Source organism: Anabrus simplex, chromosome 4 (assembly GCF_040414725.1).
Source record: "Anabrus simplex isolate iqAnaSimp1 chromosome 4, ASM4041472v1, whole genome shotgun sequence".
Classification (NCBI taxonomy): domain Eukaryota; kingdom Metazoa; phylum Arthropoda; class Insecta; order Orthoptera; family Tettigoniidae; genus Anabrus; species Anabrus simplex.
In genome coordinates this window covers 261,977,785-261,994,250 of record NC_090268.1, presented here as the reverse complement: position 1 = coordinate 261,994,250, position 16,466 = coordinate 261,977,785, and the positions used below count along the sequence as shown (strand labels likewise).

The following is a 16,466-nucleotide window of genomic DNA, read 5'->3' as shown; positions in this document are numbered from 1 at the left end:
ACTTTGGAGATCCCGATGGTGAGATGGCCCCTCTTGGCTTAAAAGTAAAGAGGAAGAATGGGTCTCTAACCGCCCTGAACCAGTATGGGAAGAAGTCAACAGGGAAAGAATAAAAACAGTTGTAACTGCCAAGATCACTGTTGTGAGAACGAACTTACTGCAACTAAGCTCACGATTCTCTGGATACACTAAAATCATTAGAACTATTGCTTGGATTTTGAGATTCAGGCAGTGTAATCATAGGGATCATGTATCTAAAGAAATTGGTAGTGAAGAATTTCTCTATGCTGAGAAGAAGCTGTTCTTCCTTATCCAGAGTGAAACTCTGTATGAAGAAGAAAGAAAGGAGCAATTGAAGAATCTGCAGGTGTTCACAGATAACGAAGGAATTCTTTGCATGAAATCAAGAGTTGTTGATTCTGACGACACTCCGAAACTGAAAACAGGAGTGAATTTAAGACTCGCTGTGGTAGAGCCGTTTGACCACTCAAGGAACTAGACTTATAGTGGCTCACATCTGAGTGCAGTGTAAGGGTATAATTTTCAGTTGTCGATGTGTTGCAAAACTGCTTATGCAAGGTGGGAGAATGTGGAGAACGTAAGTTATACCTTCTGATAGTAACGGAAGAAAGACAGTCTTTTGTTCTATGTTGTTATGTAGTTTCCTGGCATATAGTTTGGAAGATGGTGTTGAATTGTATGAATAAATTGTGTTAAAGTAAATTATTTGTTATTGCAGAGAACAGCAACCTTTCGTCCTTCCACTGGAAGAGACAGGGGCGTGGCGAAGCACAGGGAGATCAGAGACGGACAAAGCAGAGAAAATATGCCGTTCAGCGAAGCACCATTGCAGTACTGAATCACACGACACTTCACTTGCTTCAGGGATGGTTGTAGATATGAAAGCACAGTACGACAGACTTCTATACACAAGAAAGGCTAGGAAAAGAAAGTAGTATGTCGGAGGTACAAAAACGCCCGTTTCTGTTCTTACCGAGAGATGTTTCCTTACAAAAGTGCCTGCTGTCTCTGTGGTGGTATTTATGGTTTTGAGCTTTATGTCGTTTCCACGGTAGAATACAAGGTCTATAGCGCTCAAGCCGTCGTGGGAGATGTAGGTTTTATTTTGTGCTTCGTTGCTGAGGATGAAGCCTTCCTCTTCCAGTAGTTCGAATAGTGCCTCTGATTTGTTGTTCGGTCTGTCTATTCGGCAGTTTAGATCACCTGCCAGCAGGGTTGGAATCTCTGGGTCAGTTTGATTCAGCGTAATCATTACGATTTCTATCACTTCGTCTGCTGAGCACGAGATCTTATATAGGTTCGTACGATTTGGAGATCTTTTATTGTACTATTATGGTGTTTTCTCTTGTCTCTAAGCGATTTGCTTACCCTAATGCTGGATTGTAGTAGCACGAGATTCCACTTGAGGGTCTTCCTTTTGGCCCGGCTTTGGCCAGGGCATGTGCGGCATGGAAAACATGTATGTTCCAAGGTTCTTACAATAGTTATGCAAGTACTTCATACCATAGATAACTGCAAGATTTATTTTTCTTCATAAATATCAGATATAAAGCCCCACAGACCAGAAACGATTTGGTGGTGCACTTAAATGAATTTCTGGCCTGTCAACCGTGCATAACTTGTTAGTTTCAAAGTTCTTGATGCATCCCGTTTTTATTATTTTCATGATTGTAGACAATGCCTGTGAATTGTTTCCAACTGTCTAATGGAATTTGCTACAATCATACATCCTTTCTGCCAACAGCAGGTGATCAACAATAGTTTTCTTGCTTCAGTTACTGTTTCGTATCTATATAAAAATGAATCAAAATAGTGAATAGGTGTGTTCTAAACATTCTGGAAGAGCGGGATGGTCTATTTAGGTATTATATTAGAATTTATTAGGCAGTGCATGGCATGCTCCCAACAAACACACAATGACAAGCTAAGAACGGCACATTATTTAATATGTCCAATGGAACACGAGTATGAAGATGGGAGAATTCCCACTTACCAATCTACTAATTATGTCGACACTGTAAAATATAGCAACTTATAACTCAACATTATGATGTTTTAGCATAAATTAAGTACATTAATTACACAATAACTGACTAAATGAGCGTGTGCACTCATCAAGAACAGAGTTTCAATACAGTAGAACCTCGATTATACGTGCACGGAAACTATGTTTTTCCGTATTATTCGTTCAAATTACGTAGTCCCGCTGACATCCTAATTACATCACATTGTAAAGATCCAGCATCATCTGTTCCTCAAAGAAACCATTTCCCGGATCAACTGTCCAGAAATTTCAGTCCCATCAATGCTAAATCCTCGATCACGCGTTTTTCAAGAAACTGTATTTTATGAAAGGACGGCTACGGCATGGATCTTGATGTAAACATCCTGTCATTGCGGTAATTTGAGGAAGTTCTTGTCACAATTGATCAGAAGCAGAAATGATGAAGCATGTACAGTAGGAGACCGTTACAGCAAGAATCCATAACCACGAAAAATTTACTCGCTATAGCGGATTGTCGTTATATCCAATTTTTTTATAAAAGTCAGGAAAAAATCGGTATGAAACGGCTATCAGTTTGTTCAAAACTTGCGTTTCCACAGATGATATCCACACTACAGCTTACTTGTTTGTTATTTTTCAAAATCCGATACTTCATGAAAGTGTATGTTTAATTTCATTCTGAAAAACTATAGTACCGTATTTCTCCGAATCCAAGACAAACCCCATTTTTTCCTTCAAAAAATTTAAATCAGGCTCAAAAAGTACTTTGTAAAATCATATGAACGACTTTGTTGTACAGTAGGCCTACACATTTTTAGACTATTTTTAGACACTGAACATTGGCTTTCATCATGCCGTATTTATCTCTTTGCGGCTGCACAATTATTCTTTATTTCCGCGGGTTTAACGACCATTAACTTAAAATTGGCATCATAATACCGAAGACAACCCGTTGAAAATTTGCCAGTAATACCTATTACATGCGTCTCTACAATATGATGATCCATCAGGAAATTATTCTTGCTGTGTATAAAACTGTCACTTTTACTCAGCGTCAGATATAACCGGCTACCGCTACACGCACGTCTTGCTAGCCGGCTAGCGATGTGTAGGCCTAATCGCGGACGTTGAAAGTCAACGAACGAGTTTTTGCGCAACGGTATGGCCATTCTGCCCTTGCATTTTTCGTGCACATACCTCACAATTTCATCTTCTGACTTCTTTAAAGCGGGCTGAATGCATATTTTGTACAGTACCCATTTTTTTTAGCTCTCTGTCTTCACGCTAACGCCAAATATTGGCTTTAGTTAGGCCTATGCCGTATTTTGTTGCCGTTGCACAATTATTCTACATTTCTGAGTGCTTAATAACCATTAATTAAAATTGGCATCATAGTACCGACGAGAACCCATCGAAAATAAGCCGGCAATACCTTTTCCACATGACTATCCATCACGAAAATATTCCTGCTGTCTATAAAACTTCATTTTATAAGCGTCAAGTACAACAGACGCGTTATAACCCTGCCAGTGAGTATCCGGCCTTTCTAAGAATTCGAAGGCTCGCATGTTTCGACGCCATTCTGTAGGTATGAGAAACGTTTTTGTAGAGGGTGATAGAAATATCATTCCTTCTTCACTATTTCCCGAGATCCAGTGACGTTACACACAGGCACTGTACAACCAGTTGTTGAGGCTAGCGATGTATAATAAAGAGGCAGTCGTTTACAGTTAACGAGTTTTGTGTGTGCGTGTCCGTGTGAAAAGAAACAGTGTACTGTAGTTACCGCGGTAGTTGCCAGTGGTATCCATTCACTTACTGTTAGGCCGCGAATGCAAGAAAACCTTTGAGTTTTCACATGAGATACTGAGAAAAAAAACGTCAACCTGGATTTGGAGAAAAATGTATCACTCCAGAGGTTTTTGTGGCAAACACCAGTTTCTTTCTTCAAACCGTGTCACCTATCCTAACCGTATATGTACCATGAAAATATATTTTAAACACATGTAGAGAAATTACAATCTCCTCGCTAAAAATTTACATGTAAATAGCCTTTCCGAAATTTAACTAGACGACAAGATATGAACAATCCTCTGAAATCCGTGATCTACCCTGCCATATCTTGAGGTGTATCACTTTCCTACTTAATTTCCGTATGTAAAATTAAGAGATCGTTTACTTCAGTCTTTATTTTTAACTAGTTAACAACTGCTATCGGCCATGTTATTTACGCATTTATTACGAAAATGTGTTATCCTCTTCAATTTCATTTTTTTTTTTTTTTTTTTTTTTGTGAACAGCAGTCAACGGGTATTACTAATTGACTCCAACATCGCCTTCGAATGTCGACGAGAGTGCTTGCAAATACACATAGTGAGAAAACTATACCGTACCGAAGATGATCGATGGCATTTTATTGCAAACGTTTCAGTTTTCTTATTCAAACAGCGTCACCTATCCTAACTTAACCGTACTAAACGTATGACGAAAACACACCTCAAGCACCAATAGCAAAGTGATAACCTTCTCGCAATAAATTTTTATAATAAATTTTCTGTAATTTGACCAGACGCGAGAAAATATAATCTAACCTCTGAAATCAATTATGCATTCTGCCATATCTTGAAGTGTATCCCATTCTTACTTAATTGCAGTATATAAACTTAAAATTAAGCAGTCGTTTAGTCAGCCTTTACATTTTATTTATTTTTTGCTAGGGGGTTAACGTCGCACCGACACAGATAGGTCTTATGGCGACGATGGAATAGGAAAGGCCTAGGAGTTGGAAGGAAGCGGCCGTGGCCTTAATTAAGGTACAGCCCCAGCATTTGCCTGGTGTGAAAATGGGAAACCACGGAAAACCATGTTCAGGGCTGCCGATAGTGGGATTCGAACCTACTATCTCCCGGATGCAAGCTCACAGCCGTGCGCCTCTACGCGCACGGCCAACTCGCCCGGTGCCTTTACATTTAACGAGTTAACAACCATTATCAGAAACTTTATTTACGCATTTATTATGAAAATATGTTGTCTTTCATTTTGAATTTTCTTTACGGAACAGCAGTCGACGGGTATTACTAATCGACTCTGACATCGCCTCTGAATGTCGACGAGAGAAATCGCTAGTGGACATAGCGAGGAAACAATACCGAAGGTAATCAATCGCATGCAATACAATCGCTGGTGCGCATGAATAACGGGAACGGAAAAAATCGTGCGCGCTTAATCGCTCGTAATAACGGATGCGTCAGTGATAAGGTTCTTGCTGTAACCGAAGGACGATACACAGTTTAATATAGGAATTTTGAAGGGACAAAAATTAATTGTCGCTATAACGAAGTTCTCGTTATATGCCATACTCGCTATAGTGGACTTCTACTGTATAAAGTTTCTTTTTACTTAAAATGAGAATCTTCCAACTCTAAATTGAACTCAGGACTTTTCAAGATTCCAACTTGAGTAAAATAATTGTCGTTCTAATTGTGCCTGTCATATTTACAGAGAAACTCTATATGTGGTTCAACCTTTGTAAAACATTTCATTTATGACAAGACTTTTTATTTATTTGAGAATCTTACAGTTCTAAGTCAAATTTACTTTCAAACTTTTAACTTGAATGAAAAGAATTATACTGTGTTAGCTGTCATTCTAATCCTGACCTCAAGATTGTGAAATTGTGAATATTTCAAGTTTTACTCACCAGATACTTTTAGGGGCATCATAAGTCCCATATTAGGAGTGTTTATATGTGCATTGATTTAATGATGTGTATATTTACGATTGCCTGTTCTCATATTTGGCTGAAGATGACGCTCACCAGCGTCGAAACTAGTCCCAAGCAAATGTTATAACTTATTTAGTTTAATATTAGTATTGAAAAGGTGGATTTTAAATTTTACTTATCTCTTACTCTCGGTTCAATACGAACTTAAAAATGAAATTCTTAAATTTAAATATTCATAGCCCCGTGGTTTTCTTTCAATTAACTCAAGTAATTTTCTTCCTTTCTCTTTTAGATATTCCCCCATTAATGCCCTTATAGATGAATAGACTTGCCTTACTAACACTGGGATATCCTTCACTTATTGTAACCAAAGAAGATTGTTTCTACAGTGATACGGCCGTTGACAGGCACATCGACCCAATTAACCAATTTTATTTGCGTCAACACTGTGATATTCCCTTGTAATGCATATGTTACTATGATCCATGATGGGACTACTAATACACAATGGCTTCTTACGTTATCTTTTGTTCGATACAAGTGCAGTTTTTAAAATAATTTTAAGGGTCATTAATCTTGTGATCTAATTTTTTTCCAAATCCACTTGACCATTATCAAATGTCTAATGTTGGACTTTTAAAATGTGTACACTAGTGTATTTTGTGTGTTTTGTATTTGTAGTCTTAACTCAGGAGGTTTAACGCCCCTCCTTCATTTATGACGTCACTATGTCCTAATTCTAATTTTATGATATATAGCTGAGGATGACCGCGCTATGTCCGGTCAAAACTCATACTGTTTGAGAGTATTGATTAGGTGCATAATAAACCGAAGTTTTTGTAAAAAGTAAGCCTGGTAGTGTTATTGTGTTAGAAATGCACTTTATCACTGTACGAAGTTAGAATGTATCCCAAACAAATCCTGGAAGAAAGAGTAAGTAATTTACTGGCTGAGAAGTAAAAACATAATAGGCAATGAAGGACTTGTTAAAACAGAACTGCTGGAATTGGTGAAGACTCAGGGGCCATGGTTCGAGAAATACACAATCGATTATTTAGCCGAACAAGCAGGCCACACTACACTCAGACTGCCCTCTGTGAATTAATCTCAAAATTGATGGCATGGCACCAGATGAAACGTTATGTTGCCAGCCTGAACACCATTTTCAAACTTTGTGATATGGACAAACCTCTTGACACAGCATTTCGTGAGAGGACAGCCGATCAATGGCATTCTTATGTCCAACATGTAGTGCGCGAAGAGAAAACTATGTGGGGCCTGGAGAGTGCCATAGAAACTGTAGATAGAAAAATGGTTGTCAATTGAAGGGTCAGGGGAAAAAAGCAGGAGAATCAATGCTAATAAAACTTCAGGAAAAGCAATTTTTGCACTTGAATTCCTTAGTTCTTTCCTGCTAACAGTGAAATTTTGAGTGCTAATTTCTCCTGACTTGCCTGCTTTTTTTCCATTTCCAACCTCTCAATAGATGCACATGATCACTCTGAAGCGGACTGCAGCAATATCTCAATTTCGAGAAAAGTGACTTACCTGGTATTTTTACCCTGGCCCTTCAATTTAGGAGAGGATTCTAATGATGTAAGAGAGAACGAATCGCCCAATGTAGAGGGAATCAAGTTTCTTACGAGTTTGGATTCATGAAATACCAGTACTTGTCACGTAAGTAGTTAATTTTTGGGGTAAATACATTTTATAGCAATGATGATTTATGTTCATATTGACTGAAGTAAAGAACAGGCAGCGAGACACGTAGACCTAGCAGAGTGATACAAAATGTTTTTTATACTATTCTTTCTTGGAAAGAGTATAGAGGATCATTCTCTTCATTTATAGTTTTTTTTTTTTTTTTTTTTTTTTTTTTTTTTTTTTTTTTTTTTTTTTTGCCATGGGCTTTACGTCGCACCGACACAGATAGGTCTTATGGCGACGATGGGATAGGAAAGGCCTAGGAGTTGGAAGGAAGCGGCCATGGCCTTAATTAAGGTACAGCCCCAGCATTTGCTGGTGTGAAAATGGGAAACCACGGAAAACCATTTTCAGGGCTGCCGATAGTGGGATTCGAACCTACTATCTCCCGGATGCAAGCTCACAGCCGCGCGCCTCTACGCGCACGGCCAACTCGCCCGGTCATTTATAGTTTTACTTTATTGTAGTTCCCTCTAATCACTAAACAAAAACATTGTTGTTACATTGATTTACCTCTTGTATTAGCCAAAAGGATTCATTTTTGTTTGTCAAATTCTGTAATAGACAAGTGTGGGTTACACACCACGTGTATGAGTAGGTTAAGTCCACGAGTTCAGTAGAATTCATCCTACCAACGTTCTTCTTATTCTTATTCTTCATCATCCATTCCCTTTTCCAGATTCTCTCTGGGTAGGGTAGTGTACCAAAGCCTTACTCGACCTTTCCACCATTCCTCTTCTATTACTTTATTGCTATCGACTCCTCCATTTGCAATACAGTCCACAATAGAGCTCCTCTATCTCAATCCAGGACATCCCCTAGGCCTCTTTCCAGTCTCTGTATCCATGAATGTTCTCTTTGGTATTCTCTCTCCTGGCATTCTCATCATGTGTCCAAACCATTTCAGCTTTGCTACATCAATCTCTTCTTGACGTTTACACACTCCCACGCTTCTCCTTTTCTCCTCATTTCGTATTCTATCTCATCTTGTCTTTCTCTGTATGCTCCTCAAGAACATCATTTCAGCTCCTTGTATCTTACTTTGGTCCCGCTTAGTTAACGGCCAGGCTGATGAAGCATAGGTCAGTATAGGTTTATAACAGGATGAGTATAAAACCTTCTTGCACTTCATTGGCACAGCTTTGTTCCATACAATGTCTCTCACACACTGGTAGAAACTTGCAGAGTGCTGTATTCTTAAATCGATTTCTCCATCCAAATTTCCATCTTGTGATACCACACTGCCCAAATATTTAAAATTTTTCACTACTTCAAGAGGTTCATTTCCTACTTTTAACACTCCTCTGGATTTTCTGTTACTTCTTGTCATGATCAAAGTCTTACTTTTTGCGGTACTAGTCTTCATTCCAAAATTTCTTATCTCCTCATTCCATAAATCAACTTGTGTCTGTACTTCCTCTTCATTATCTCCCCAAACTACAATGTGATCAGCAAAGAACATAGACTTTATTTGCTCATCCATGATCTCCTTGATATTATGTAGAATTTTATCCACGATGATAATAAAAAGTAAGGGAGACAGTACACTTTGCTGTCTTAAGCCTGTCTGAACTCTGAACCATTCAGTTTGACCCACTTTGGTTCTAACAAAAGCTTTCGCAATTTTTGATACAATGCTATTACCATCTGCATTGTTTCATTCCCAATCTGTGCCTCTGTCATATGCCTTTTCAATATCTAGAAATGTTACGACCATGTCCTTTCCATATTTCCGATACCTTTCTATCATTTGACGCAATGTAAATATTGGGTCAAATGTGGACCTGCCTCTTCTGAATCCATACTGGTGTAATGCCAATTTTACCTCTACTCTGTCTCTTATTCGTCTATCCAAGATTCTTTCAAGGATCTTAGCTGTATGAGGTATCAGTGTCACTCCTCTATAATTTTCACATTGCTTCCTGTCTCCTTTCTTGAAAATTGGTATAATGACCCCTTTCGTCCTCTCTTTTGGAACAGTCCTTCCTCTCCATATCACTCTGAAGAGTCTATACAACCACTGTAGACCAACTTCTCCCGCTGCTATTATCATTATCGACGTTCAAAACTCCAATTATTATAACTTATACAGAGTTCCACGCAAATATTTTGCTCAGATTGGTGCATAAGCCATGCTTTACTAGTACACTGAAAACGTGTTAAAGGCATGCGATGGTTAACTACTGTCCCCTTCAAAATTGGTAAAAGAAGGAATATTTTAATATATCAGTGTGTTAAAATATTATTTCATCGGCCAGGGTGTAAATTTTCCCAGTTCAACATCACCATGAAGCAAGCAGCTTGGAACTGGAATTTCCAAGGTGAGAGAGGAGAGCTGGAAATGTTTTATAAGCCTGATAGACAGCTGTATGCCACGTGACCGGCAGGGGAGATTTCCAAACCCAGTCGATCGATAATGTCAAGGCCGTCCTATGTCTAACTGTATCAACCAATAAAATTATAATACTCGCTCGAGTGCAAGCTATGAACCAATCAGAAAGGATTACGGCAACCCACCCTCATCTCAAGACAATTATAATGTGGTGTTTCCCAAAGGAACTGTTCATTCTGCATTCTTCATTGTTCATTCATCATTCTTCTACTGTGAATTCTCGTCTTAGCCTGCGTGCTTCTTATGACTGCTGCTACTTGGAAAATCTGCCGATGCTAAATTAATAGACCTCCCTAGATTCGATTATTTGGCAGTTCGGATTATTATAAAAGTTTGATCTACGAATTTAGACGACCATTAGAAAAGATACGTATTAATGCATAACCTTTCTCATCGCGTGTGTGTTTTGGACACGTTTTAAGACTTGTTTGTTAGTTTCAGTTTCTTCTTTACGGGAAAAACAGAAGAGGAAGACTCTGTAGAGCTCGAAATAATTTCAAGATGCCAGCACACCAGCCAAAGGAAGTCCACTGTTATTCCATGTTCGTCCTCGCAGCTGCTATGATGTGCTAAAATGTGAGGCAACTTCGGACATGAGGAGGACGGAGTTCGATGGTGGGTGACCTGTCCTGTGTCTAAGGTCATCGGTCAAAATCCAGCTTCAACATTCACTTAAGTACCATATTAATTAAAATTAAATCTGTAAATATGTGTACCTAAAATGTAGACATTACTCTTCCTTACTCATTTGCTTAGATTTCTGGTAGTGTTGCAGTAGTTAGACATTTCATTTCTTCTTTCCTGGGTGTGAGGTAGTTTGATATTGAGTGCGAGTGTGTATTGGACTCTATTAGATAGTCAGTGCTGTGTGTATGTCTTCGAAATGTATGCTTACTGTCCCAATTCAGTAGTACAGGAGTATATTAAAAATAACAGACCTCTCCGATAATTATGAATTAATTTGAAATTAAATAATAATTTATTTAAAACCATGTGGGACAGAATATTAGTATGTCTCTTTACGTCATATTTTCCTCGGCGATACTGCGATATTTGGAGGGATTTCAAACATGTTAGAGTCATCAGATAATTTCATCAAGCTTTAGCATACGCGGATATGTGACCACGCTCGGTTAATAATAATAATAATAATAATAATAATAATAATAATAATAATAATAATAATAATAATTTAACTTCATCTTATGTTAAAAGATAAAATAAGGTCATGAGTGTAAATTTTGTTTGCTCTTATATGATGTTAATATGTGCTCTAATTAAGCAGATGTGAGCCTGGAATACGGCCGAATCCTGACGGATCATTTACTGCATTTTTCTGCGTTTACTGTGTTTTGCATTGTTCCATTTACTGAACTTGTTGCAGTTGTTATACTTGTGATATTTGTGGACTTGAGAGATGGATCAATTATTAGGTGTTTTATTTATGGATCCATTAGTTGAGCCTAATGAGAAGAGGATGTTACTAAACATAATTTCTTCAACTGGAGCATGTGTTAATTGATAGTCGTGATATTAGGAGAATAATAATAATGTCGCAACTCATGGACCGTAGACGCGAATATTTATTTTAACCTTCGATAAGGGCGTGCTACATAATATTTTCGGATGATATTTATCTCTAACATTCTCTTGAGCATCGTCGTTGAATTTAATTTCATTACTGAAGTGATAATCCTGACGTCATCCCAGTCCAATTTGTCGCAATGGTATTTCTTTAGCCGATACCGTCATCTGAAATCTTCCATGATTTAGATTAAAATTTAAAAATAAAATCAAGGACTAGTATTCGTTGTAAATATTATTTAATATTCCCGTGTACCCTAGTGTGAGTGTGGTGTGTTTGATTTATCAATATTTTGTGAACTGTGATATTTTCCTTGACGACATTTGACTTGATCTCTTATCCACTGAGTGTGTTCTGATCGATTTTTCTTGATTTTGTGTCGATTATATCTTATGGAGATGTGAATCTTTAGTAAATTTTATTTCAAAATAAGATAGAATAGGGCTTGATGTATCAGAAAAAAGTGAATAAGCAAGGGTTATGCCCGTGGATGGAACTCACAAAGTCAGAAATTGTAACCTTTACATAGTTAAAATTTTTCAACGTAGGTGACATTAATGAAAGACGCTGCGTCCAATTAATGTAAATTTTAGGAAGAATCTTATGATGATAATTGTAGAAATATTCTAATTAATGAACTTAAGATTTGAAAAAAATATGGTGAAAGAATTTCGACAGGAGAATTTTATTTTGATATTTTTCATTAATGAGAGAAATAATTAATCCTATTATTGTCAATTATCGAGTCGAAGAAATATTTATTTAATTTTTAAAATAATCTGATTTAATCAGAGAAGGCCTTCTCATAAAATTTGATTTATTATTAATTTATTCAGTCAACGTAGGCAAATATTTATCTATATAATTACAGATATTCATATTCGTTGATTTGGGGAAGAGATTCCGAATTTTCGAAGAAACTGGCTGAGAAGAAACAAAAATATAATACAAGATTTTGTTAAAATTTGAGTTTTTGTGAAGAGTGCTAGTTTTAATAAATGTTAAAACCTTATTTTAGTGTTCATTTTTATTGCCGCTAGCCCTTAAGCCAACCCTGCCCTTAAAATTTTTTGCATAGCCAGAAAGCGAACGGTCTGCAACTGAGACTCTCGTTCTCCGGCTGAGTAGCCAGGTAAGAAGGGGGCACTACAAAGATTCAGAAAAGGTTTTATTGTTTTCAACAGCATCTGAGGAGAAATGGCAGATGTAAGCAAGGAACGCGTGGTCAAGTAGCTGAGAAAGTTTGTGATTTTATAAGGTAAATTAGCCAAAAGACATAGCAAACAGTGAACAGTGAGAAAACTGGTTTACCGCATTTCCTCGAATAATTAACGCCTTGAATAATTTACGCATCCCAATATTTTGGCGTCCTAAGTGGAGAAAAAGGAATGTTCCTGTATTTGACGCACCCACTTTTTCAAACATCCATCACGCAGCTCCGGATGAATTTCGAAATAAAGATGTCAACTACTCGAGTAGCAGCCTTCCTATTGCGAAACTGGGCATTCCAAATACTAGGCAACGAACTGTTATCAGCTGATAGGAAATACCAGTGAACTAGTTCAATGAGTGAATCAGCGCAGAAGTGGCTAGTATGACAATTCCAGTCTGGTACAAACGTATTTTACGAATGTTTCAGGTGCGGTACATGTGCTTTCTGTGATCTCAAAACTATTTGTTAATCTACAATGAGCAAGTATTCGAGTAATACAGCATCATATAAACTCGCAGTGATGAGTTACGCCAAAACATACAGGAACAGAACAGCGGGCCAGAAGTATTCGGTGGCCGAATGCAAAGTGCGCTACTGACAGAAACAGAAAATTGCACTTTAAGCGACCAACAAGACTCGCAAAGCATTTCGCGGACCAAAACGTGGCAAGCTCCCACAAGTAGAGAAAGATCTACTAAAATATGTGATTTCGATATGCACCGATGCATAAACCGTTTCTCATGAAATGCTGTATTTTAAAGGATGAGAAATGGCTGCTGCACATGGAATCAGTGTCTCGGATTTTAAGGTTAGCCGAGGCTGGTTGATTAATTTTATTAAGAGAAATGGGCTCCCCTTTCGACGAAGAACAACATTATGCCGAAGAATGCCGATTTCAACCAAAAAGTAATTGATTTTTACTGCTTTGTGATTGAGAAGCGTGAAGTTAAGGAATATTTGCTCTCCCAAATAAGAAACACAGATGAGATGCCAGTAAGTTTCGACATGCCACAAAGTCGAACAGTCGATACGAAAGGGACATCAAGTGTTATCGTACGCACTACGGAAAGCGAAAAACTATGATGCACTGTAATGCTTGCTGTAACAGCTGATGGCAGAAAGCTTGCACCTTACGTTTTTCTAAAGCAAAGAACAATGCCAAAAGCAAAATTTCCACGAGGGATCCACGTTTGTATCCAGGAAAAACGGTGGATGCACACGTCCCTTGTACGAGATTGGATATGAACGGTTTGGGGAAATGGAGCAGGGTCCCTCCTTCGAGACCCGGCCCTTCTCGTTATGGACAGTTTTCGTGGCCACCTAATGGAAGACACTAAGAAGTTACTGGAAACCATGAAAACCGATCTGCCAGTGATTCCCGGTGGACTGACGTCGGTACTTCAACCTATGGACGTTTCGATAAATAAACCATTCAAAGATAATGTGCGAAAACTTTATCAGTGCTGGATGGCGGGAAGTGTGCACGAACTTACCCCAACAGGCAAGATTCGGAAACCACATGTGGAACTACTATGTGAGTGGATATCTGAGTGGAGAGATGTGAGAAGTGATAACAGTAGCAGCTAGCGTATTCTAAGACAGTACCCTGCAAAAGGTAAGACTTTTCTTTTTTATTTGCCGGTATGTCATTATTATGTACTTACATGAATTGAACTTTTATCAGTTCATATTTATTTCACTTCAGGTCGTATCGTCAGATGGTAACGGGAAGAGAACTTTCCAGTGTCGGTACTTCAAACCTGTGTCTCCAACTTACTGTACCTTATGTAAGAAATGCACGCCGTAATTTTACGCCAAATGATGATAACTGCAAATGAGTTGACCAACTGCGTGTGTCTTATTTGATGTATTCTTTTAAGTGTAAATAAATTGTAAATATTTTTTAAAACTATCTGAATTACTTGAATAATTTATTCTTCCAAATTTTTCACCTTTTTTTTTTCATTAAAAAAGTGCATTAATTATTCACAAAAATGTGGTATTTTTCCAGGGATTGTCCCATAGCCTTAAAGGTGAAAACTGTGGAAGCTTTTAAAAAAGCATCCAACTGGAATTTTATGCAATTTTATAACCGGGATGATGTCAAAACCCTTGTGATTGAAATTGTAAGACCATTGTGAAAAAATTTCTATACACAATCTCACAGTGATTTGGAGGTCAAGACAAAAAGGGGTGGATGAATGCTTCAATAGAACAATAACTGCATGGACTGAAGAAGAAGAAGAAGAAGAAGAAGAAGAAGAAGAAGAAGAAGAAGAAGAAGAAGAAGAAGAAGAAGAAGAAGAAGAAGAAGAAGAAGAAGAAGAAGAAGAAGAAGAAGAAGAAGAAGAAGAAGAAGAAGAAGAAGAAGGATGAAGAAGACTGGTAAGGTTACCATACAGCCAAGAAGATGGATGAAGATTCCCTCAATTATTTTAATAATATCCATTAATATCCTTACCTGCTCTTCTAGTTCCCTCAGGCGATCTGAATGTTTGCTATCCATCTCTCGCCTTCCTTCTTCTCTGTACTGCTCCTGAGCCTCTGGAGGAATTTCAATGGGAGCAGCAGCTGCAGTAGCTGCTGCCTCTGCTGCTGCCTTATTCTTCTCTTCCTGTTTTTTCCTCTCCTCCTCTACAGTCTTTGTTAGCTCCTCAAACTGAGTCTTGTACTTCTTTGCAATCTTTCGAATCTACAACAGCAAAAAAACGAGATTAAACCAAACAAAAGCAGCTACATGAATTCAGAAGCATGAATTAGTCACGATCATCAAGAACGGATTAACACACAGATCTCTAAAAAGAAACATAGGAACATACTATTCAGTGAGAGAAAATAGAAAACTGAAATGATACTGGTCAACAAACAGACCTATTTCAAAAGTTCACGGTGGTAACTTCAGTTCAAATTAAGTAGCCCGAATAAATTGTCACTTGGAAACATGATACTGGGTCCAATTTTTTGTGCTCCTAGCTCTGCCTGCCACAAGGCAGGAGAAAGGGTGAGTGATAAGAGTAACACCTCTTTAAAAACTTTAGTTCAGCAGTTAGCATTTAGTGAGGGTCCCTTACCAGGGTTACAAGCAAAGATTGTCAATGGTTTCCATGGCTTAGAATCATGGTTCTATTACTGGGAAAGAAAAATCCATTACCACAGGTGGTAATTGTCCGTGGGATACAAACGCTCCACAGAGCATAAGCAAGCCATCGGATTCTGGGCAGCCTGCACCTGGATGCTTAGGGTAATTGAAACTTCTTACAAATTCAATGATCGGACACACGGAACTCAGAACAAAACAACATTAATTCTTTACTCAAGGTTAGCAAGCACAAAGAACTGACAAAAATTATTATGGATGACAGCAGCATAATGAACGACTTTGGCCTTACAAGATCGATCAGCACTCTTTTTTATTACCGGCATGCAACACTGTTAGTGTTCATAACGTTAATGACCGAGCGAGTTGGCCGCGCGGTTAGGAGCACGCAGCTGTGAGCACACATCCGGGAGATAGTGGGTTCGAACCCCACTGTCGGCAGCCCTGAACATGGTTTTCCATGGTTTCCCATTTCCACACTGGGCTGGGGCTGTACCTTATTTAAGGCCATGGCCGCTTCCTTCCCAATCCTAGGCCTTTCCTGTCCCACAGTTGCTGTAAGACCTATCTGTATCAGTGCAACGTAAAGCAAATAGCAAAAAACGTTAATGCTAACGCATGTACTACGCTATTACCTCATCTTTCATTAAAGATTTATAGGCCGTACCATAGCAGCATACTACAGTGCGAAGCAAACCATGCTAATTTTTTCACCGGGTCGCCTA

General features: G+C 38.3%; 1 protein-coding gene across 3 annotated transcripts in view; it reads right to left on the bottom strand.

Moving 5' to 3' along the window:
* Mgtor (Megator) overlaps window positions 1–16,466 on the bottom strand; it is a 546,425-nt gene that overhangs the window by 276,959 nt on the left and 253,000 nt on the right. For all 3 annotated transcript variants that reach the window (XM_067145519.2, XM_067145521.2, XM_067145520.2), the window contains exon 21: window positions 15,106–15,336. In XM_067145519.2, coding sequence (XP_067001620.2) covers window positions 15,106–15,336 — 231 coding nt within the window. The remainder of the gene's footprint in view (window positions 1–15,105; window positions 15,337–16,466) is intronic.